Source organism: Leptodactylus fuscus, chromosome 10 (assembly GCF_031893055.1).
Source record: "Leptodactylus fuscus isolate aLepFus1 chromosome 10, aLepFus1.hap2, whole genome shotgun sequence".
Classification (NCBI taxonomy): Eukaryota; Metazoa; Chordata; class Amphibia; order Anura; family Leptodactylidae; genus Leptodactylus; species Leptodactylus fuscus.
In genome coordinates this window covers 87,875,793-87,900,397 of record NC_134274.1, presented here as the reverse complement: position 1 = coordinate 87,900,397, position 24,605 = coordinate 87,875,793, and the positions used below count along the sequence as shown (strand labels likewise).

Genomic DNA, 24,605 nt, shown 5'->3' with positions numbered 1-24,605 from the left:
TGTCCTGTACATACGCGACATATAACATACCTGTACTGTGTGTGTACACGGGAGGGGGCGCTGTCCTGTACATACGTGACATATAACATACCTGTACTGTGTGTGTACACGGGAGGGGGCGCTGTCCTGTACATACGCGACATATAACATACCTGTACTGTGTGTGTACACGGGAGGGGGCGCTGTCCTGTACATACGTGACATATAACATATCTGTACTGTGTGTGTACATCGGAGGGGGCGCTGTCCTGTACATACGCGACATATAACATATCTGTACTGTGTGTGTACACGGGAGGGGGCGCTGTCCTGTACATACGTGACATATAACATACCTGTACTGTGTGTGTACACGGGAGGGGGCGCTGTCCCTGTACATACGTGACATATAACATACCTGTACTGTGTGTGTAGATGGGAGGGGGCGCTGTCCTGTACATATGTGACATATAACATACCTGTACTGTGTGTGTACACGGGAGGGGGCGCTGTCCTGTACATATGTGACATATAACATACCTGTACTGTGTGTACATGGGAGGGGGCGCTGTCCTGTACATACGTGACATATAACATACCTGTACTGTTTGTACATGGGAGGGGGTGCTGTCCTGTACATACGTGACATATAACATACCTGTACTGTGTGTACATGGGAGGGGGCGCCGTCCTGTACATACGCGACATATAACATACCTGTACTGTGTGTGTACACGGGAGGGGGCGCTGTCCTGTACATACGTGACATATAACATACCTGTACTGTGTGTGTACACGGGAGGGGGCGCTGTCCTGTACATACGTGACATATAACATATCTGTACTGTGTGTGTACACGGGAGGGGGCGCTGTCCCTGTACATACGTGACATATAACATATCTGTACTGTGTGTGTACACGGGAGGGGGCGCTGTCCCTGTACATACGTGACATATAACATACCTGTACTGTGTGTGTACACGGGAGGGGGCGCTGTCCTGTACATACGCGACATATAACATACCTGTACTGTGTGTGTACACGGGAGGGGGCGCTGTCCTGTACATACGCGACATATAACATACCTGTACTGTGTGTGTACACGGGAGGGGGCGCTGTCCTGTACATACGTGACATATAACATATCTGTACTGTGTGTGTACATCGGAGGGGGCGCTGTCCTGTACATACGCGACATATAACATATCTGTACTGTGTGTGTACACGGGAGGGGGCGCTGTCCCTGTACATACGTGACATATAACATACCTGTACTGTGTGTGTAGATGGGAGGGGGCGCTGTCCTGTACATATGTGACATATAACATACCTGTACTGTGTGTGTACACGGGAGGGGGCGCTGTCCTGTACATATGTGACATATAACATACCTGTACTGTGTGTACATGGGAGGGGGCGCTGTCCTGTACATACGTGACATATAACATACCTGTACTGTTTGTACATGGGAGGGGGTGCTGTCCTGTACATACGTGACATATAACATACCTGTACTGTTTGTACATGGGAGGGGGCGCTGTCCTGTACATACGCGACATATAACATATCTGTACTGTGTGTGTACACGGGAGGGGGCGCTGTCCTGTACATACGTGACATATAACATACCTGTACTGTGTGTGTACACGGGAGGGGGCGCTGTCCCTGTACATACGTGACATATAACATACCTGTACTGTGTGTGTAGATGGGAGGGGGCGCTGTCCTGTACATATGTGACATATAACATACCTGTACTGTGTGTGTACACGGGAGGGGGCGCTGTCCTGTACATATGTGACATATAACATACCTGTACTGTGTGTACATGGGAGGGGGCGCTGTCCTGTAAATACGTGACATATAACATACCTGTACTGTTTGTACATGGGAGGGGGTGCTGTCCTGTACATACGCGACATATAACATACCTGTACTGTGTGTGTACACGGGAGGGGGCGCTGTCCTGTACATACGTGACATATAACATATCTGTACTGTGTGTGTACACCGGAGGGGGCGCTGTCCTGTACATACGTGACATATAACATACCTGTACTGTGTGTGTACACGGGAGGGGGCGCTGTCCTGTACATACGTGACATATAACATACCTGTGCTGTGTGTGTACACGGGAGGGGGCGCTGTCCTGTACATACGTGACATATAACATACCTGTACTGTGTGTACATGGGAGGGGGCGCTGTCCTGTACATATGTGACATATAACATACCTGTCCTGTGTGTGTACAGTCAAGGCCAAATGTTTAGAGAATGCCACAAATCTCCTCTTGTCACATGATCTGCTCCCTCTGGTTTCTGTGTGTTGTCAGATGTTTTTATCACATACAGAGATAGAATTGCAATCATATTCGGAGTAATAAAAGCTTATAGTGACAGTTAGAAGGAGTTACTGCAGCGGTGTAATATTTGCAGTGTTGACCCTTCTTCTTCAGGACTCTGCAATTCTCCCTGGCAGCTCTCCATCACCTTCTGGACCAAATCCTGACTGATAGCCGTCCATTCTTGCACAATCAATGCTTGCATTTTGTCAGAATTTGTAGGTTTTTGTTTGTCCACCCGTCTCTTGATGATTGACCACAAGTTCTCAATGGGATTAAGATCTGGGGAGTTTCCAGGACATGGACCCAAAATCTCTCTGTTTTGTTCCCTGAGCCATTTAGTTCTCCCCTTTGCTTTATGGCAAGGTGCTCCATCATGCTGGAGAAGGCATTGTTGGTGGCCAAACTGCTCTTGGCCGGTTGGGAGAAGTTGATCTTGGAGGACATTCTGGTCCCATTCTTTATTCATGGCTGTGTTTTTAGGCCAGACTGTGAGAGAGCCGATTCCCTTGGCTGAGAAGCAACCCCACACATGAATGGTTTCAGGATGCTTTACAGTTGGCATGAGACAAGACTGGTGGTAGCGCTCACCTCCTCTTCTCTCAATAAGCTGTTCTCCAGATGTCCCAAACAATCGAAAATGACTTTCCCCCAGTCCTCAGCCGTCCACTCCCTGGACCTTTTGCAGAATATCAGTCTGTCCCTGATGTTTTTTCTGGAGAGAAGTGGCTTCTTTGCTGCCCTCCTTGAGACCAGGCCTTGCTCCAAGAGTCTCCGCCTCACAGTGCGTGCAGATGCACTCACACCTGCCTGCTGCCATTCCTGAGCAAGCTCTGCACTGCTGGTAGCCCGATCCCACAGCTGAAACACTTTTAAGAGACGGTCCTGGCGCTTGCTGGTCTTTCTTGGGCGCCCTGGAGCCTTTTTGCCAACAATGGAACCTCTCTCCTTGAAGTTCTTGATGATGCGATAGATTGGTGACTGAGGTGCAATCTTTCTAGCTGCGATACTCTTCCCTGTTAGGCCATTTTTGTGCAGTGCAATGATGACTGCACGTGTTTCTGTGTGTGTACATGGGAGGGGGAGTTGTTCTGTACATACGTGACATACAGTGTTGGCCAAAAGTATCGCCCCCTGCAATCCTCGCTGTCCCCCAGATAATGATTACACAGCACAAACTCTTTGGTAATATCTTCAGTTATTTTGCTTGCAATGAAAAAACACAAAAGAGAATGAAAAAAAAAGTCACATCATTGATCATTTTACACAAAACTCCAAAACTGGTGCGGACAGAAGTATTGGCGCCCTCAGCCTAATACTTGGTAGCACAACCTTTAGACACAATAACTGCGCACAACCGCTTCCGCTAACCAGCAATGAGTTTCTTACAAGGCTCTGCTGGAATCTTAGACCCTTCTTCTTTGGCTCCTGCTCGCGGTCCCCCCTGAGATGTGAAGGGGGCCTTCTCCAAACTGCCACCAAGAGATCTCTCCCCCTCCCCCACAGGTGTTCTATGGGATTCAGGGCTGGACTCATTGCTGCCACTTTACAAGTCTCCAGGGCTTTCTCTCACCACCATTTTCTAGTGCTGACCTGAAGTGTGTTTTGGGTCCTTGTCCTGCTGGAAGAGCCCTGACCTCTGAGGGAGACCCAGCTTTCTCACACTGGGCCCTACATGATGCTGCACAATGTGTTGGTCGTCTTCAGACTTCATAATGCCATGCACACGGTCAAGCAGTCCAGTGCCAGAGGCAGCAAAGCAACCCCAAACCATCAGGGACCTCCGCCATGTCTGACTGTAGGGGGCGTCTTCTTCTCTTTTTTCCTGTAATCTCTATGTTGAGGCCTTCTCCTACTTTTGTCTCCTCTGACCAGAGAACATTCTTCCAGAACGGTTTTGGCTTTCTCAGGTAAGTTTTGGCAAACTCCAGCCTGGCTTCTGTCTGTGGGTAAGAAGTGGGGTCTTCCTGGGTCTCCTACCATACAGTCCCTTCTCATTCAGACGCTGACGCTGGATAGTACGGGGTGACACTGTTGTACCCTCGCACTGCAGGGCAGCTTGGACTTGTTTGGATGTTAGTCGAGGTTCTTTATCCGCCATCCGCACAATCTTGCGGTGAAATCTCTGGTCAATGTTTCTTTTCCGTCCACATCTAGGGAGGTTAGCCACAGGGCCATGGGCTTTACACTTCTTGATGACACTGCGCACGGTAGACACAGGAACATTCAGGTCTTTGGAGATGGACTTGTAGCCTTGAGATTGCTCAGGCTTCCTCACAATTTTGCTTCTCAAGTCCTCAGACAGTTCTTTGGTCTTCTTTCTTTTCTCCATGCTCAATGTGGTCACACAAGGACACAGGACAGAGGTGGAGTCAACTTTAATCCATTTCAACTGGCTGCAAGTGTGATTTAGTTATTGCCACCACCTGTTAGGTGCCTCAGGTAAGTAACAGGTGCTGTTAATTACACAAATTACAGAATCATCACATGATTTTTCAAACAGTGCCAATACTTTTGTCCTCCCCCTTTTTGATGTTTGCTGTGGAATTAGATCCAATTTGGCTTTTTGACAATTCTTTTTGTGGTTTTCCATTGAAGGCAAATTAAATGAAGAAAATACCAAAGAATTTGTGACTGCAATTATTATCTGGAAGAACACGAGGATTATCTGACAGAATTGCAGGGGGGCCAATACTTTTGGCCAACACTGTATAACATACCTGCACTGTGTGTACACGGGAGGGTGCGCTGTTCTTACCACATTGAGTTTCAGCCTCTGTTTTGGGACCTTTTTGTCCTTCTCCTTATTTCCTATGAGATTTTTAGTTCTTGGTTCGGTCTGATGTCTGGATCTTTCTCGCTGGTATTAGATGTGTTCACACTTATACTGTTTTATAAAAGCTGCTCATTTTTCGTGTTCCTCCGCCCGCAGGATCCTCTGAGGTAACGCTTCTCCTCACTTCCTCCATTACATGATGGTACTGCTATTAACAAACCAACCAAGGATGGAAAAAGAGAAAGATGAGAAGACCAAGAGGATCCTAAAGCTGGCCCTGGAGATCATCTACCTGCTGACCGGGGAGGTGAGGGATTGTGGGAAATCTGTCCCATGAGCTGACTCTTCTCTCTAGTAATAACACCGGAGCGGAGCGGTGAGGGATTGTGGGAATGTCTATAGTGATATTTATCAGGGTCTCTCCATACTCAGGACTACACAGTAGTGAAGAAGACATCTGATAAGTATGTGACCCCCAGCAGCCGCCCCCCCCATGTGTCAGGAGGATGGAGCAGGAGCCCGAGCCCCATCATGGAGCCTTCACCTCACTCACTGATACCTGAGAGCAACAACGAGCAGAAGATCCTGGAGCTGACCAACAAGATGATCTGTCTGCTGAGCGGAGAGGTGAGCGCTGCCGGGAATGCTGGGACATTAGACACTAACACAAGGGATGATGTGTCTGGAGGATGATGAGGACGGTGTCATTGTGTTGTCAGGTTCCTATAAGGTGTCAGGATGTCACCGTCTATTTCTCCATGGAGGAGTGGGAGTATTTAGAAGGACACAAGGATCTGTACAAGGAGGTGATGATGGACGACCCCCAGACCCTCACATCACCAGGTAAGAGGAGAGATGGTAGAGAGCAGTATGGAGGGGCCCCTAGATCCCCCCCCATCATCTGACCCTCACATCACCAGGTAAGAGGAGAGATGGTAGAGAGCAGTATGGAGGGGCCCCTAGATCCCCCACCATCATCTGACCCCACATCACCAGGTAAGAGGAGAGATGGTAGAGAGCAGTATGGAGGGGCCCCTAGATCCCCCCCCCATCATCTGACCCCCACATCACCAGGTAAGAGGAGAGATGGTAGAGAGCAGTATGGAGGGGCCCCTAGATCCCCCCCCCATCATCTGACCCTCACATCACCAGGTAAGAGGAGAGGTGGTAGAGAGCAGTATGGAGGGGCCCCTAGATCCCCCCCCATCATCATCTGACCCTCACATCACCAGGTAAGAGGAGAGATGGTAGAGAGCAGTATGGAGGGGCCCCTAGATCCCCCCCCCCATCATCTGACCCTCACATCACAGGTGGAGGTTTCACCTGATTTATGATGTGGTCGGTGCCATGTCCTCAATCAGGCCCTTCCTCTGCTGCAGCAGAGACTGATATGGAGGTGACGGTTCTTAGTAAATCTCCTCCATTGTTTTAAGTCACTTTTGTTTTTCTCCTACAGATGGACCCAGTGACAGGAATCCTTCGGAGAGATGTCTTAGTGCTCCATGTTCCCCAGATTGTACAGAAGGAAATCACAACGTCCCAGAGAATCTGCAGGTAGATGGAAGTGAAGGTGCTCCAAACATTATATATAACATGTATGTAAAGATAAGTCCTACATCCATGGAGCTCGGCCTACTCTCCTGCAGTGTTTGGCCAAAGGAAGGTGTCACGGGATGGTTAGAGTCTATACTATAGGCAATGTGTAATATATATTTCATGTGGAATGTATTCTCTAACCTGTTATATACATCAGTGTGTAGTTGGCTGATTCGGGTCTAGTGTGTTAGCACATTGTATGCAAATACCTCTAACTAGTGAGGACAATGGGTGGAGATAATCTGATCAGTGTCTCCAAGAAGATGTTGGACTGTGCATTGTCCATAGTAGACAGGGAGTCTGCTCTCCTTGGCATAGGTGAGGGGGGAAGGATCTGTGGCTCAGCCCTTCCCACCCCCAGGTATAGGTGTAACAGTTTAGTATATAGTATATAGCTAGCAGTTAGTATGTGTTAGCCGGCCTGTGCACAGCTCTGCAGAGAGCCAGGATATAGTTACAGGACCAAGGAACCAAAGTTATCATTGGATTGTGACTTCTGTGGACTTATTGTTATTACGGTTGATGTGACCGCCGCTGGCTACTAACTTTGTGGATTACAATAAATTGCTGTTGTCTCCCGACCTCTTGCGTCCGTGTTGATTCAAAAGACCATCCGGAGGAAGACGTATACCTTTGCTCCGTGACAACTGGTTGGCAGCGGTGGGATCAACAGCGGACAGCGAGATGGACTACAGCAGCCCAGCGATTAATGGAGCCACAACCTCAGAATACAGGAACTGGACTATGGCAAGTCTACAAGTAAGGGCCCGGGAACTAAACCTGAGTTACCAGGGAAGAACGAAAGAGCAACTGATCGAGGCACTGGAGGAGATGACCCTGCAAAGCGACCATGAGGAGGGCTGCCCCCAGGAGACAGTAGAGATACGGGAGTGGCAGGTACAGACCCAAAAGAGCAGATGGGTTGTTTTGTATGAGGAGGAATTGGCAGTGCTGGGGCTAGGAGCAACTGCAGAGCAAAGGAGTAGAGCATTACAGAGGGCTCAGGAAACGGAGAAGGAGGAACAGAGAATGGCGCATGAAAAGGAAAGAATGGCGCATGAAATGCGAATGGCTGAGATAACTACGCGGAATTATAATCAAACGTCGACCCCCAGCCCAACAGTGAGAGAACCACCATATGTCTCCCATAAACACTTCAAGACCTTTGAGGAAGCGGCTGGGGATGTTGATGGATATTTTCAGGACTTCGAACACCAGTGCCGCCTGATGGAAGTCCCAGAGAAGGATTGGGTCCGGTATCTGGTGGGACACCTACGAGATGGGGCTGCGGAAGCTCTCAGAGCCATGGACCCTAGTGATCAGCGGGACTATGAGGCCATTAAAAGAGCGGTGCAGAAGTATTATGCAGTCACTCCAGAGACCTACCGAGTTCAGTTCCGCTCTTTGTCTTACAATGGGGGAAGCTCCTTCCACATGTTCGCCCACAAGTTGAAGCAAGCATGCAAGCGCTGGCTAGAAGGAGAGGAGGCTGACACAGTCGATAAGATCCTCCAAGTCATACTTAAGGAACAGTTCTTTTCCCAGTGCCCCGCTGAGATCCGTGAGTGGGTGCTGGAACGGAACCCAGCCACAGTGGAGCAAGCTGCTTCCCTTGCAGATGAGGGCCTGACCATCAAGCCGCAGTGGAAGAGGTTGTTTGCAGAGGAGCGGAAAACTACCACAGTCCGCCAGACACCCTTCAGCCAGCCACCCACCTTTCGTGTCCGGCCTCAGGATTACAATTCCCCCTCTACCCCTGCCCCAGCCCATCGGCCTCCAGCTATGAACAACCCTGTCCCTAGACAACGACCCACTGGAAGAATGCTAGAGCGCAGATGTTTTGGGTGCGGGCGGCCTGGACATTTGCAAGCTAGTTGCCCTGCTAACATGGGGGCACGGGCCACCGTGGCATCCCGGCCTATTCACTACCTGGGAACCACCCCTAGGACAGAAAGTTTGGCCCCATTTCCAGATGACTCCATGAATGACCCATCTGTTCCACCTCCAGGGGTCTATGGGATTCAGCCTTCCGCCACACATCCCGCAAACCTTCAGCGGAAGCACTTGCAGGAGGTCCTACTGGATGGCCGAACAGTTGTTGGATTCCGGGACTCGGGAGCTTTCCTAACGGTAGCGGACCCCCGAGTTGTGCGACCCGAGGCCCTAGAGGAGGGCCCTGGCCTTTCTATCGAGTTGGCAGGAGGTACTCGGAAACGTATTCCTAAAGCTACCGTGGAACTCGACTATGGTTATGGACCAAAACGATGCACAATTGGTGTGATGAGCGGGCTGCCGGCCGATGTTCTGTTAGGCAACGATGTTGGAAATCTACAGTGCCACTTTGTGGGAGCAGTGACCCGAAGCCAAGCTCAGAGAGACGCCAACATGGATCGACCGGATTTTTTGCCAGATGCCAGCCCTTCAACTCTACAACTTTACCATTCAGTACCGCCGAGGGAACCAACACCAGAACGCAGATGGGTTATCCCGGCAGGAGGACATATGAGCTATAGAGACTGATGTGCATTCCCCAATTTACCTGTGTAGGCCAATTGTGTCATGCACATGTTTTGAGAGGGGGAGGGGTTGTCACGGGATGGTTAGAGTCTATACTATAGGCAATGTGTAATATATATTTCATGTGGAATGTATTCTCTAACCTGTTATATACATCAGTGTGTAGTTGGCTGATTCGGGTCTAGTGTGTTAGCACATTGTATGCAAATACCTCTAACTAGTGAGGACAATGGGTGGAGATAATCTGATCAGTGTCTCCAAGAAGATGTTGGACTGTGCATTGTCCATAGTAGACAGGGAGTCTGCTCTCCTTGGCATAGGTGAGGGGGGAAGGATCTGTGGCTCAGCCCTTCCCACCCCCAGGTATAGGTGTAACAGTTTAGTATATAGTATATAGCTAGCAGTTAGTATGTGTTAGCCGGCCTGTGCACAGCTCTGCAGAGAGCCAGGATATAGTTACAGGACCAAGGAACCAAAGTTATCATTGGATTGTGACTTCTGTGGACTTATTGTTATTACGGTTGATGTGACCGCCGCTGGCTACTAACTTTGTGGATTACAATAAATTGCTGTTGTCTCCCGACCTCTTGCGTCCGTGTTGATTCAAAAGACCATCCGGAGGAAGACGTATACCTTTGCTCCGTGACAGAAGGCACAACCCGATGGGGGTAGAAGACAAGTTACCCCAGCTCAGGGGAACAAATCCTTCCCACCACCAATTCGAGCATTGAGAATAAATCTCTGGAACGATGAGCTGTGAGGACTCTGGTGGAGGAACGTTTCTTTAAATTCAACATTTTTGATCATTTTACTAAATCTTGAAGATCTTGAATCTTGCGAGATCTATTGTAAGTAACTCCACTCCTTATTGACCTGTATACTGTTTTTCCTATAAGGTGAGCCCTGGTGAAGACTTGACCGATATTAAGATAGAAGTGATAGACAATGACGTAGACGAGGCGCACGTGAAGGAGGATCAGAAGTACAAGGAAGAGGAGATTCCTGTAGATATCAGCCCAGGTGAGCAGTAATTCCAGCCTATTCCTCAGGAGGGCGCTATACACACCGGATCTGCACTGAACCGGCAGCAATGACCATGGTCAGAAATTAACCAAGACATCTGAGGACTGGGATCTGAGGTGATCACTAACCTAGAATGAGCTCCAGGGGCAGAGGTCTCTTTCCATGACGGTCGGAGCCCATTGATGCCACCCAGGCCTGTATATTGTGTAGTGGTGATCAGAGCCCCTAAGGGGTCTAAGACTAAAAGTGGAAAAAATATATATGAATTAATATTATAGAAGTCACCCCCTCCCTTAGATCTCTGAATGGCCCAAGTACCATTTTGTACATAGTCGATGACCATAGCAGTGACCCAGGTGACATTTGTGTTTATCCCTAGATTTAGCTGAAGGTAATGGCGTCATACAAGAAGAACGCTCCACTCCGTCCATTGTACATCCACAACACCTCCGCAGAGATCCATCGTCTTATCCCAAGAGGACGTCTCCTGGTCAGTCACCCGCTGGTACGCCAAGTACAGGCTGCATAGAAGGTCATATATTCCGATTTCCGGAGGACCAATTTACTCAGAGCTCAGACAGCGGCGAGAACGGCCGACCCTCCAATTGGGAATCTTATATTCTAGAACACCAGAGACATTACACAGGAGAGAAGTCTCTTCCTTGCCCAGATGATGGAAAAGCTTTACCTCGAAGGCCGTATCATCAGCAGAGAACAAACATGGGTCCTCCCCAATTTCTGTGTCTCGAGTGCGGGAAATGGTTTACGCAGGAATCAGATCTGGTAAAACATCAGAAAATTCACACAGGGGAGAAGCCGTTCTCGTGTGCGGAATGTGGCAAATCTTATGCCCAGAAATCGGGGCTTTTCGAACATCAAAAACTTCACACAGGAAAGAAGCCGTTCTCGTGTTCGGATTGTGGGAGATGTTTTACCCGAAAATCGAGCCTTGTTGAACACGGGAGAATTCACACTGGGGAGAAACCCTTTGTATGCCTAGAATGTGGAAAATGTTTTACCTACAAGTCGGGCCTTAGTGAACACGAGAAAATCCACACGGGCGAGCGGCCATTTTCATGTTCCGTATGTGGTAAATGTTTTAACAAAAGAGCCGTTCTGGTTAACCATCTGAGAACTCACACGGGCGAGAGGCCATTTCCATGTCCTGAATGCGGCAAATGTTTTACCGACAAATCGGTGCTTGTTAAACATCAGAGAATTCACACGGGGGAGAAGCCGTTCTCGTGCCCAGAATGCGGAAGGTGTTTCACCCAGAAATCCGTTCTAGATAAACATCAGAGAATTCACAAAGGAGAGAAACCGTTCTCGTGTTCGGAGTGTGGAAGGTGCTTCACCCAGAAATCTGTTCTCATGAAACATCAGAGAATTCACACAGGTGACAGGCCCTTCTTATATCGCAACATGTGACGACTTGTAAGTACTGGTTCTTCCCACATTGTGGTCGCTCCCGGGCCTTAACTTTCAATTTTGGGTGGAATTATTCATCATCTTATACAGTTACATTTCATGAGGTCCACCATGGCTGGGAGAGGTGCAGGGTGTTGACTTCTGCGCTGCTCCTTGTAGTAGTCAGACAGAATGTATCATGGAGTGATGAGTCCCATAGACTGAACATATAGAGGAGGTGTCATGAAGCACTGAGTCATGGCCGTGGTTACGTTGGACAACTACATATACAGCGGGTACGGAAAGTCTTCAAACCCCTTTACATTTTTCCCTCTTTGTTTCCTTGCCGCCATGTTATTTCTCAGTAATGGACACTCGGGCCCCATCTTGACAGATAAAAAAACTGAAATGTAGAGATTTTTGCAAATTTTTTCAAAAGAAAACCGGAGCTCTCCCCGGCCTTAAGTATTCGGAGCCTTTGCTGTGACTCTTATATGTAACTCACATATGTCCATTGCCTTCTGATCCTCCCCGTGATGTTTCTTCTCCTTCCTTGGAGTCCGGCTGTGTAAAATGAAACTGATTGAATTAGGAGGCGCAGACCTGTCTATATAAGACCTCACAGCTCAGAGAATCAGGAGGTCAAAGGAACTGCCCAAGGAGCTCAGAGACTGGATTGTGGCAAGGCCCAGATCTGGACAAGGTTACAGAAGAATTTCTGCAGCACTCAAAGTTCCTCAGAGCACAGTGGCCTCCATAATCCTTACATGGAAGAAGTTTCGGACGACCAGAACTCTTCCTAGACCCGGCTGTCCAGCCAAAATGAGCAATGGTGGAAGAAGAACCTTGGTGAGAGGTAAAGAAGAACCCGAAGATCACCGTGGCCGAGCTCCAGAGATGGGAGAACGTTCCACAAAGTCACCGATCACTGCAGCCTCCACCAGTCGAGGCTTTATGGCAGAAGGGCCCGAACGACGGCTCAGTGCAAGACATAGGAAAGCCAAAAACGCATGAAGGACTCCCAGACTATGAGAAATAAGATTCTTTGCTGTGATGAGACCAAGATGGAACTTGATGGCGTTAATTCTAAGCAGTCTGTGTGGAGACAACCAGGCCCTGCCCAATACAATCTCAACAGTGAGACATGGCGGCAGCATCAGGCTATGGGACAGGACGACTGGTTGTAATGGAAGGAAAGATGAATGCGGCCAAGTACAGAGATATCCTGGAAGAAAACCTCTTCAGAGCGCTCTGGACCTCAGACTGGGCCGAAATACGGCTAAAATAACAAAGGAGCAGCTGAGGAACAAACCTGTGACGATTCCTGACCGACCCAGCCAGAGCACCGACCTCAACCCAATGGAGCTTCTCTGGAGAGACCTGAAAATGCCTCCACCAACGTTCACCATCCAACCTGACGGAACTAGAGAGGATCTGCCAGGAAGAACAGCAGAGGATCCCCAAATCCAGATGGGAAAAACTTGTATCAAAAAGACTCCGGGCCGTGCAAACTCAAAAGGGGCAAATACTCAGAGCAAAGGCTCCGAATACTTATGGCCGGGGGAGAGCTCAGGTTTCCTTTTTTAATAAATTTGCAAAAATCTTGCAAAAATTTCTGGTTTATTCTGTCAGGACGGGGCCGAGTGTCCATTGCTGAGAAATAACATGGCTGCAAGGAAACAAAGAGGGAGAAATCTAACAGGGTCTGAAGACTTTCCGTCCCCTCTGTATATAGGATTTGAAAGGATTGGCTCTTTAGGAATCATCGGTGCCCGTTACGACTGACGTCATGGACTGTATCTATAATGGAAGCAGAGGTTGTGAATTGTTCCGGCTCTGCACCGATCCCTCCCGTCACCACGTTCTGGACGGCACCGCCCGTGGACTATTCTTCCAGTTGTCATATCGTGTATCTTTCTATGATAATATTCATTTCTCCCTGTGTGTTGGTTATTATAATATATTGGAAGTGCTTGGTTAGTAATATTTGATAATATGTTGGGTGACATATAACGTGTATTGTAGTCGGAAAAATAATAAACACTTGCCAGACTGTGTAAGGACTATTATATTTATGGTATAATACAGGACCGATACCAGATCCACGCATGGGACCTCGGTGGAGGGAGCGATATTTCCAGGGCCTGATGGGCCAGCACTTGGCTGAAGGGGCTCACGATAGTCAGACGTCATTGATCATGATGGCCAACTCTTCACCATAGCTGGCCCTCTGGTCACCTCTCCACCATAGCTGGCCCTCTGGTCACCTCTCCATCTCGTTTCTCAGCTCCAGGATCTTCTGATCATTTATATTCTTACATATTAGGGAGTGAATTAGAGGGACCGTCGTGGGACATGGTCTTGTTGGTGAGGCCAAACATAACCATCTAGACTCTACGCTGCCTTTTTCCGCCTACGCACTTCCCTGACACTTTATCTGTAGTTCGGGGTGGGCAGGAGAAGAACAAATGCCCTTAAAACCCTTTTCAGCTAATTTGCATAAGGATAAAAATCAGATTTTCATGAAAACGGAGCTGCAGTGCTGAGTAGGACAGACATCTTTGGAAAGTTTGAGAAAAAAAATTCCAAAAAGGATTCAAACAAAGTTTGAAGGATCTGCAGCTCAGAGGAGGTTAAAACTCAAAAAAACTTTATTTCATACTTTTAAAAGGACTCACCCCAAGTGGGTGAATACATTCAGAGGTTTAACAACAGAGCATAGTGAGAAAAAGATAGAAAAATGTGGAAATAAAACCAAAAAACCGCTGACGCGTTTCGGGACAGATTTTTAGTGTCCCTTAATCATAGCGGTATATCATAGCATAGGTATTCCGCTATGATTAAGGGACACTAAAAATCTGTCCCGAAACGCGTCAGCGGTTTTTTGGTTTTATTTCCACATTTTTCTATCTTTTTCTCACTATGCTCTGTTGTTAAACCTCTGAATGTATTCACCCACTTGGGGTGAGTCCTTTTAAAAGTATGAAATAAAGTTTTTTTGAGTTTTAACCTCCTCTGAGCTGCAGATCCTTCAAACTTTGTTTGAATCCTTTTTGGAATTTTTTTTCTCATCGTTTTGCTCCAAGAGGTCAAGGAGAACAGGGTCGTGCACCACAGGAGGACAGGTGAACGGAAGATAGGTGAGCTACTTCTCTATTTTTTCTAAAAGTGTTGATCTTTGGAAAGTGTAGAAGTCACCCTACAAGGTACGGTTATTCGTCTGACAATGATTTTCCTGACGACACTCCCTTTAAGCCTACATACTGTATTAGTCTGTTACCCTTTTCATTTAACTCCTTAATGTACCGAATATTTGACAATGAGGTTGCTCAGGTTCCCTCCACACAGGAATGACCGCCCAGGTAAGCTGTCTGTAAGGTCGGTGCAACACAGATGAATTCGGCCGGGGAGCTCGGTCCATGCACTGACCAGCCTGAATGCAGATCAGTTCAGCTAAATTGAGCTCAGGCCAATATATCCCGACCATACACAGACACTGACTTACCCCAACTCATCTGTGTGAATTCGCCAACCTTGAACTCATTTAACAGACGGACTGGACGCTACCGTTTCATTCCTCCATTACGTTACCATCTTCCACCCTCTGTCCAGACGATCTATGGATGATACTAGGTGGGCTCTTCCCTGCCTTAGACCACCGAATGCGTCCTCATACGCCACCTCAGGTATACGGCTGTAATCCTAGGCCATGGCCTCAGTAATCAGTTAAGGCAACAAGGCTTTCCATACAACGATGTCCACCTGGGAACGAGGGCAAGCTCGGTGAACCTGCACGGGTGACCTGACAGGAAGAAGCCAAAGGTCTACTTTTAACATACAGTAATCCTGGTTGGAAATAAGCGGAGATGTCGACCTCCATCTTGTCTGTTCCAGTGCTTTGGACTGGAGACCATAGGACAGATTTTACATGAGTGGTAAGAATGGTTTCAGAAATAGAAGGGCTAATAATATTTGGCATGACCAACCTTTAGGACAGGAGAACTTTGTAATATATTTTATTATTAGAGAAAAATGCCTCTTTCTCCAGTCCCCAAACTGATACTCACTCTGAAATCTCTGCTTATTCCATCTCCTGACAGTTCAGATCACAGAGTGACAGTGAAGAGACATAGGAATAGCAGCTACAGAGGAATTTTCTATCTCGGCCCAAGTGCTTCATTCACATCACTACAGGTCCGAACGTCTGTATAATGTCCTATAGGATCTTGCTGCAGCTTCTGAGTGAAACCATTATATGCACGTAGACTCTTTAGTGTATGAGAGACATCACAGCAGCAGTCCTTGTCTGTACGAGAATACGTCGTACACTACCGATCCCGGGAACACTGGCACTACTGTATCAGCAGGACCCTACACGACGCCATATTGTTTTATTTCCATTCCGAAGACATAAGCACAGAACATATATAATAAATAGAGACATAAATAAAACGACAATATATCGGGATACATATCACATCGAGAGAGGAAAGGAATATCGTCCTAGAGAAAATCACAGCAGCCGGGACAATATCACATGGGAATGAGGAAGAGAGATCAAGTGTAAAGCGCACCGACCCCTGACACGCTACAGTACAGCCCCAGTCCCTGGTCTCTCGGCATGACCGGAAGTGAAAAGGCTCACGGGCCTCAGCAGTCGCTGGTGAGGGACAGGGACTTAGAGTAAAGCAAACCGCTGAGACCATTGATCGGCCATATCGGTCCCGTCAGCCACTAGATTAGGGACTAAAGTTACCGGTCACTCGACAACAGCTACGGAGGCCATAGCGAACGGTCAGGTCAGCCTCCCCAATTTCAGGGGCAGTGGACGGGTAACGCATAATAAATATGTTAACTTTTTAGTTTAGGATGAGGTCGCCCTCCTCACCCGCACCTTCTAACTATACTTTCAGAAAATAGAAAGTATTGGAGACCCATGGAGGGAGAGAAGTGAATAACAAGGCTCCAACAAGGCCCAGCTCCGTCTTTGTCACTCTTCGGATCCTGATCTTCGAGATTTTCAGAAAAGTCCCCACTAGGCGTAGAGCACGACTGACTACTGTGTATGGAGAACCTGATGTCTTATAAAATTCGATCTGTACTTAAAGCACCTCCCACATTCCGTGCAGGAAAATGGCTTCTCCCCCGTGTGCAGTCTCCCGTGTTCAATGAGACCAGATTTGTGAGCAAAACTCTTTCCACATTCCAGACAAGGGAACGGCCTCTCCCCTGTGTGGATTTTCCAGTGTTTCGCAAGATTGGATTTCTTAGTAAAACTTTTCCCGCACTCCAAACATGAATAAGGCTTCTCTCCTGTGTGGATTCTCCGATGTTCGACAAGACCCGATTTCTGGGTGAAGGACTTCCCGCACTCCAAACATGGGAACGGCCTCTCTCCCGTGTGAATCCTCTGATGTTTAACTAGAACCGATTTCTTGGTGAAACACTTGCCGCATTCTGAACATGAGAAGGGCTTCTCCCCCGTGTGGATTCTCTGATGTTTGATAAGATCTGATTTCTGGGTGAAGCATTTGCCACATTCGGAGCAGGGGTACGGCCTCTCGTCCTTGTGAATTCTCTCGTGTCTCTCCAGATTGGCTTTGTGCGTGAACCATTTGCCACACTCCGTACATTGGTACTGATTCACACCGGGGTGTGTTCTCTGGTTGTTAAGAAGATACGCATTCTGTGTGAAACATGAACAAGGTTTCTCCCCTGTGTAAAGTCTCTGCTGATCTACAACATACGAGTCCCAAGCAGAAGACTTACCGCAACGGGGACACGGAAAAAGATCAGATTTCTGCAAAAACGGTTTCTCACATTCCGGATATGTAAAAATTTTCTCCACGCTATGACTTGTGTTTTGTGTGACAACCTGTGACTGATCCAGAGATGAGTAGTCATGATTAGACGGATCGGAAGATAAGTCTGCGTGGGTATTGGGGGTCAGGGGGTCATCTACTGGAGAATCGTGCGTGACATCATTATCTTCTTGCTCATCGTGATATCTTAGCAGATGTTCTTCCGAGATATTTGTCTGGTCGTTTTCTAGGAATAGAAAGGACAGTGTTTAGATGGTCGGAGTGGTATGGCAGTAATACTCAACGAAGTGACCGCAGTCATATATAATCTGATAGAACGTATTCTTCCAAATTTAAAGGGGTTTTCCAGGCTAAAAAAAATAATTGATGACCTATCCAAGTGCAGCTCTCAGCAACTGATACACAGAGAATAGAGCAGGAAGCAGACAGCGCTGTTCTCTATGTAGTGGCCGAACCGAGTCACTGCATTCATGAGAAGAGGAGCTGGTTTGGCCACTACACGTAGGATGGATCCGGCCGCTTCTTCCTCTATTCCATGAACAGCCGATGGAAGGAAACATGTCTGATTGTTGAACTATCTTTGGGATCCGCCATCAATATTCTTTGCCAGGATAACCCCTTTAATGTTTCAGCTTAAAGGATACCCTACCATGACTGTACAAAGTCAATAAGAGGCTCTTCTGTACTTAGAGGTCATTATAGTATCTACTCATAGACAATGGCTGATCTCCTCCCAGCATGGTCCAGTCCTGCAGCTCCTCGCCGGCTGTGACATTCCGCTACCTGTGCAGCGGGTACTTCCACCAAAAAACAACATGGCTGCAGGACGGCACCGCGCGGGGAAACACCAGGGAAAGGGGAATACGTTTGGGTGTCCATTTTTGTCTGGACAACGTCCATTAAGAACTGATGTTTTTGGACACGACCCAGCCTCAGTTACCTCCTCCAGACATCCTCGGTGGCCTCGGTTCTCCTGTTTCATTATTTCTCAAAAATGACTTTTATCTCAATGTTTTTTTTTTCCTGTTTTCTGACTCTTCAATAAACTTTCCTCCTCCTATAAGACTGATGGTTTGACGACTCCATCACACTCACCTGGACTGATATCTGTGGCCTCTTCCTCCTCCTTACATGGCTGCTCACCCGTCATAGACATCTCCTCTTCTCCTGCAATCACTTCAACTTTAAAATCAGTCAGATCTTCAGCCTCATTCACCATCTAGAACACGTGATATACAGGTCAGCTGACGGCGGCAGACATCTAGAACATCATCTGTCTGCTATGTGAGATTATTCCTCCCATTCGTTACATGATCTTAAGGTTCTCGGCCTGTTCTATCGCCTTATCTAGCATTAGAACGGGTGACGTGACTCACTGCGCTCTGGAGGGAAGGGGGGTTGAGTTCTCGGACTCATGCTTGCCCTCATGACTGTTATCTCCTGCTACTTTGGGGCAGTTATCCACTAGTCACGTAAGGACCTGTGTGTGGTTTAGTGTCAAAAATCAAACTGACAGCTCAGGTCATGCTATTTAGTCCACGACATGCCAGGGCCCATCGCAATAACTCAACGGACCCAGCTCCAGCCAACTGGAAATGTCAATGCCGTGATCTTCATTGTTCGGTCACAGATGACCATGGAGATCACGGGTGCAAAAGAAGAACAAAACCTCAAATTACTGAACTCCAATTATTTTCTTGGCCAAAAGGGCAAAATAAGCTTGGTGGCCACTGTAACAGTAACAAGTAGTCCTCTACATTCTGTCCACCTCCTCCATTTAGGTCCACACAGTGTTACATTTACTGGACTTTGATTTTCAGGAAACGTTGTTCCATTCACCTGATGATCCTGCGCGACATTATCATCATCTTCTGGACAGTTCTGGGAATCTGGGCTTGGATTTCTCTCACTGGATCCATCTGTAAGAAACACAAGCCATGAACATATGTGATGATGAGATGAAGGCCAACTTGGTGATCCTCAAAAATATATTGGCAAGTCTCTTCTTACCTGGTGATTTGAGGGTCTGCTGATCCTCCATCTTGATGTTATTGTGGAGATCCTTGTGTCCTTCTAAATACTCCCAGTCCTCCATGGAGAAATAGACGGTGACGTCCTGACACCTTATAGGAACCTGACAACACAATGACACCGTCCTCAGCGTCATCCAGACACATCATCCCTAATGTCCCAGCGGCGCTCACCTCTCCGGTCAGCAGCTCTATGATCTTGTTGGTGAGGTCCAGGATCTTCTGCTCGTTTTTAGTCTTACATATCAGGGAATGAATTGGAGGTATCTTCATGGGACTCTGGCTCCTCCTCCATTGTCTTGACACAAGGGGACATCTATTAGGGCCCGCACTCTGACCAGAGGTTTTCTTCACCACCGTGCAATCCTAAACATGGAGAAAGAGTGGGACAAATTTCACTAAATATGTTCACAGAATCCTCCAGAGAATAGAGAGATCACGTGATGTCATCCCCACAATCCCTCACCTCTCCGCTCAGCAGGTAGATGATCTCCAGGCTCAGCTTTAGGATCCTGTCGATCATCTCGTTGCTGTTATTCTTCTGCAGCTCCAGGAGATCAGTCAGTGAAGGGGCCATGGCTGTGCTGCGGGAACAAGAACGGGAAAATACAGGTAACGTATGGATACGCTATATAGCAGGATATATGGACGGAACGTGAGGTGGCGGTTACAGTAGGATTGTAAAGTTAATAGCTCAATATTCCCAAGGAGTGAAGCTTAAAGGGATTCTACAATTACACTACCTTTTTTTCTAATGAACACGTCGGTATAGCCTTAAGAAAGGCTATTCGTCTCCTACCTTTAGACGTGGTCTCCGCCGCGCCGTTCCGTAGAAATACCGGTTTTAACCCGGTATGCAAATGAGCTCTCCGCAGCAATGAGGGTGGAGCCCAGCGCTGAAACGCCGATGAGCGCATCCCCATTGCTGCCCAGAGCTCTTTCCTGCGCCGCCTCCTTCTTCTGCAGCAACTCCGCCTCTTCTGGCTTCTCTTGCTCTTGTAGTTCGATACAGGAGTATAGAGAGGCCACCCCAAAATGGCTGCCAGCCGGCTCCTGTATTGAATTGCAAGAGTGGCTACCCCAAAATGGCCGCCGGCCGGCTCCTGTATTGAATTGCAAGAGCGGCTACCCCAAAATGGCCGCCGGCTGGCTCCTGTATTGAATTGCAAGAGCGGCTACCCAAAAATGGCCATTTTTGGGTAGCCGCTCTTGCAGTTCAATACAGGAGTCGGCCGGCGGCCATTTTGGGGTGGCCTCTCTATGCTCCAGTATAGAACTACAAGAGCAAGAGAAGCCAGAAGAGGCGGAGTTGCTGCAGAAGAAGGAGGCGGCGCAGGAAAGAGCTCTCGGGCAGCAATGGGGATGCGCTCATCGGTGTTTCAGCGCTGGGGCCCGCCCTCATTGCTGCGGAGAGCTCATTTGCATACTGGTTAAAACCGGTATTTCTACGGAACGGTGCGGCGGAGACCACGTCTAAAGGTAGGAGACGAATAGCCTTTCTTAAGGCTATTCCGACGTGTTCATTAGAAAAAAAAGGTAGTTTAATGGTAGAATCCCTTTAATCCTCCATGTTCTCTCACTCACGCTCTATATCTTAATTGGTTACCAAGTGTCTGCCGGGCGTTCCCGGGTCTTGGCTACAAATTCTCCACATCCGTCTTGTCTCTTCTTAAGTCGCATCTGCTCGGGCAGGGAATGAAGTGAGCGCTTCTGGTATACACAGCCCCAGTTCAGTCTCGGTAGTGTATACACACTGAAGATAATGTGTATAGTGATGGGGGGGGGGGGGGAGTGACTGAAAAGTTATATCTATAGTTTTACTTTAGTTTTGGACTCGCTGGAGGACGTGACCCCCTACTTACACAGTAAGTAAGTGGCCATTTTCTTGTGGCCTGTGGGCATGCACAGTCGGCTCTGTCCGAGGCCGGAAGAAGATGGAGGTGTCGCTGGAGAGTTCTCGCACAGCATTGGGGACGCCGCCAGTGCTGCGAAAGAACTCATTTGCATACCGAGGAAACCTGGGATTTCTACGGAACGGCGGCGCGGAGAAGACATCTAAAGGTAGGAGACCCTTTAAGACTTTCCTCTCTCTGCTACCATAGCAATATGATCGGTGCCTGAACAGAACCGAATCCTCTGCACAGATCCAGCAGGAGACGGAAGAGGGAAAAACCTTCAGAATCATTTATGGTCAAATATCAGCAGATATCAGGAGCTCGCCAAACAAGAAGCGATCATGTATATAGGGAGACAGTATAGTAGTCCCGTATATAGGGGGGGCAGTATTGTAGTCATGTATATAGGGAGACAGTATAGTAATCCTGTATATAGGGAGACAGTATAGTAATCCTGTATATAGGGAGACAGTATAGTAGTCCTGTATATAGGGGGCAGTATAGTAGTCCTGTATATAGGGGGGCAGTATAGTAGTCCTGTATATAGGGGGCAGTATAGTAGTCCCGTATATAGGGGGACAGTATAGTAGTCCCGTATATAGGGGGGCAGTATTGTAGTCATGTATATAGGGAGACAGTATAGTAGTCCTGTATATAGGGGGCAGTATAGTAGTCCTGTATATAGGGGGACAGTATAGTAGTCCTGTATATAGGGGGGCAGTATAGTAGTCCTGTATATAGGGGGGCAGTATAGTAGTCCTGTATATAGGGAGACAGTATAGTAGTCCTGTATATAGGGGGACAGTATAGTAGTCCTGTATATAGGGAGACAGTATAGTAGTCCTGTATATAGGGGGCAGTATAGTAGTCCTGTATATAGGGGGACAGTATAGTAGTCCTGTATATAGGGGGACAGTATAGTAGTCCTGTATATAGGGAGACAGTATAGTAGTCCTGTATATAGGGGGACAGTATAGTAGTCCTGTATATAGGGGGCAGTATAGTAGTCCTGTATATAGGGAGGCAGTATAGTAGTCCTGTATATAGGGGGCAGTATAGTAGTCCTGTATATAGGGAGGCAGTATAGTAGTCCTGTATATAGGGGGACAGTATAGTAGTCCTGTATATAGGGGGCAGTATAGTAGTCCTGTATATAGGGAGGCAGTATAGTAGTCCTGTATATAGGGGGCAGTATAGTAGTCCTGTATATAGGGAGGCAGTATAGTAGTCCTGTATATAGGGAGGCAGTATAGTAGTCCTGTATATAGGGGGCAGTATAGTAGTCCTGTATATAGGGAGGCAGTATAGTAGTCCTGTATATAGGGAGGCAGTATAGTAGTCCTGTATATAGGGGGCAGTATAGTAGTCCTGTATATAGGGGGCAGTATAGTAGTCCTGTATATAGGGAGGCAGTATAGTAGTCCTGTATATAGGGGGCAGTATAGTAGTCCTGTATATAGGGAGGCAGTATAGTAGTCCTGTATATAGGGGGCAGTATAGTAGTCCTGTATATAGGGAGGCAGTATAGTAGTCCTGTATATAGGGGGACAGTATAGTAGTCCTGTATATAGGGGGCAGTATAGTAGTCCTGTATATAGGGAGGCAGTATAGTAGTCCTGTATATAGGGGGCAGTATAGTAGTCCTGTATATAGGGAGGCAGTATAGTAGTCCTGTATATAGGGGGACAGTATAGTAGTCCTGTATATAGGGGGCAGTATAGTAGTCCTGTATATAGGGAGGCAGTATAGTAGTCCTGTATATAGGGGGCAGTATAGTAGTCCTGTATATAGGGAGGCAGTATAGTAGTCCTGTATATAGGGAGGCAGTATAGTAGTCCTGTATATAGGGGGCAGTATAGTAGTCCTGTATATAGGGAGGCAGTATAGTAGTCCTGTATATAGGGAGGCAGTATAGTAGTCCTGTATATAGGGGGCAGTATAGTAGTCCTGTATATAGGGAGACAGTATAGTAGTCCTGTATATAGGGAGGCAGTATAGTAGTCCTGTATATAGGGAGGCAGTATAGTAGTCCTGTATATATATATATGGTGCACAGCAGAGACATCTCACGTCCACTCTCTATAGACAGACATATTATCAGACACACAGCCATCTTCTCTCCCGCTCACACTGACAGACATTCACTGACCTGACATTTATTGCTTCTCTATTTACTGCCATTAATTCGCCCCGGAAACACTCGTCACTTCCGGTCAGTATCTGTGATACCGGTGGGAGGACGTCACGTGATCCGGATCACCTACGGAGAGTCCCCGAGTCCATGGCCGCGGCTCCCCAGCGCTGTGCACACCTGTATATGAGGGCAGCGGCGGCCATTTTGTTGTGGCTTATACTGTGTGTCAGTCAGACGTTACAATAAAGTTATTTCATTCAGACAACTCTCGATTGCTATGGAAACCCGCTTCACAGGACTGTCAGTGACTGTAACCCCCTGACCCAGCACACAGCGGGGGTGACAGAGGACACCAGAGCGCCATCCTCAGGACTGTCAGTGACTGTAACCCCTGACCCAGCACACAGCGGAGGTGACAGAGGACACCAGAGCGCCATCCTCAGGACTGTCAGTGACTGTAACCCCCTGACCCAGCACACAGCGGAGGTGACAGAGGACACCAGAGCGCCATCCTCAGGACTGTCAGTGACTGTAACCCCCTGACCCAGCACACAGCGGAGGTGACAGAGGACACCAGAGCGCCATCCTCAGGACTGTCAGTGACTGTAACCCCTGACCCAGCACACAGCGGAGGTGACAGAGGACACCAGAGCGCCATCCTCAGGACTGTCAGTGACTGTAACCCCCTGACCCAGCACACAGCGGAGGTGACAGAGGACACCAGAGCGCCATCCTCAGGACTGTCAGTGACTGTAACCCCCTGACCCAGCACACAGCGGAGGTGACAGAGGACACCAGAGCGCCATCCTCAGGACTGTCAGTGACTGTAACCCCCTGACCCAGCACACAGCGGGGGGGACAGAGGACACCAGAGCGCCATCCTCAGGACTGTCAGTGACTGTAACCCCCTGACCCAGCACACAGCGGGGGTGACAGAGGACACCAGAGCGCCATCCTCAGGACTGTCAGTGACTGTAACCCCCTGACCCAGCACACAGCGGAGGTGACAGAGGACACCAGAGCGCCATCCTCAGGACTGTCAGTGACTGTAACCCCCTGACCCAGCACACAGCGGAGGGGACAG

The 24,605-nt window shown here is 48.1% G+C and overlaps 2 protein-coding genes across 2 annotated transcripts in view; one reads left to right on the top strand and one right to left on the bottom strand.

The window, feature by feature from the left end:
- Positions 1-13,706, top strand: part of LOC142219342 (uncharacterized) — a 37,433-nt gene extending 23,727 nt beyond the window's left edge. The window contains exons 2-7 of the mRNA XM_075288325.1: positions 5,254-5,404; positions 5,530-5,724; positions 5,817-5,940; positions 6,554-6,651; positions 10,107-10,230; positions 10,613-13,706. Coding sequence (XP_075144426.1) covers positions 5,294-5,404; positions 5,530-5,724; positions 5,817-5,940; positions 6,554-6,651; positions 10,107-10,230; positions 10,613-11,661 — 1,701 coding nt within the window. The 5' untranslated portion in view covers positions 5,254-5,293 and the 3' untranslated portion in view covers positions 11,662-13,706. The remainder of the gene's footprint in view (positions 1-5,253; positions 5,405-5,529; positions 5,725-5,816; positions 5,941-6,553; positions 6,652-10,106; positions 10,231-10,612) is intronic.
- Positions 13,707-15,736: 2,030 nt separating this feature from the next.
- On the bottom strand, positions 15,737-23,605 carry LOC142219345 (uncharacterized). Its single transcript, XM_075288333.1, has 7 exons — positions 23,537-23,605; positions 19,959-20,076; positions 19,667-19,858; positions 19,473-19,596; positions 19,302-19,381; positions 18,558-18,681; positions 15,737-17,688 (listed from the first exon to the last, which is right to left on the bottom strand). Exons 1-7 carry the CDS (start codon positions 23,566-23,568, stop codon positions 16,697-16,699), a joined length of 1,662 nt encoding a protein of 553 aa, XP_075144434.1. The 5' UTR covers positions 23,569-23,605; the 3' UTR covers positions 15,737-16,696.
- Between the last annotated feature and the right edge of the window lie 1,000 nt (positions 23,606-24,605).

Excerpts from the sequence above, each read along its gene's own strand:
- LOC142219345 (XM_075288333.1), bottom strand. The coding sequence starts at position 23,568 with ATGGCAGTAAATAGAGAAGCAATAAATGTCAG. Across the intron at positions 19,597-19,666 it reads TAGAGCTGCTGACCGGAGAG|GTTCCTATAAGGTGTCAGGA; the intron begins GTGAGCGCCGCT and ends TTGTGTTGTCAG. Across the intron at positions 17,689-18,557 it reads GGCCACAGATATCAGTCCAG|AAAACGACCAGACAAATATC; the intron begins GTGAGTGTGATG and ends TTCTATTCCTAG.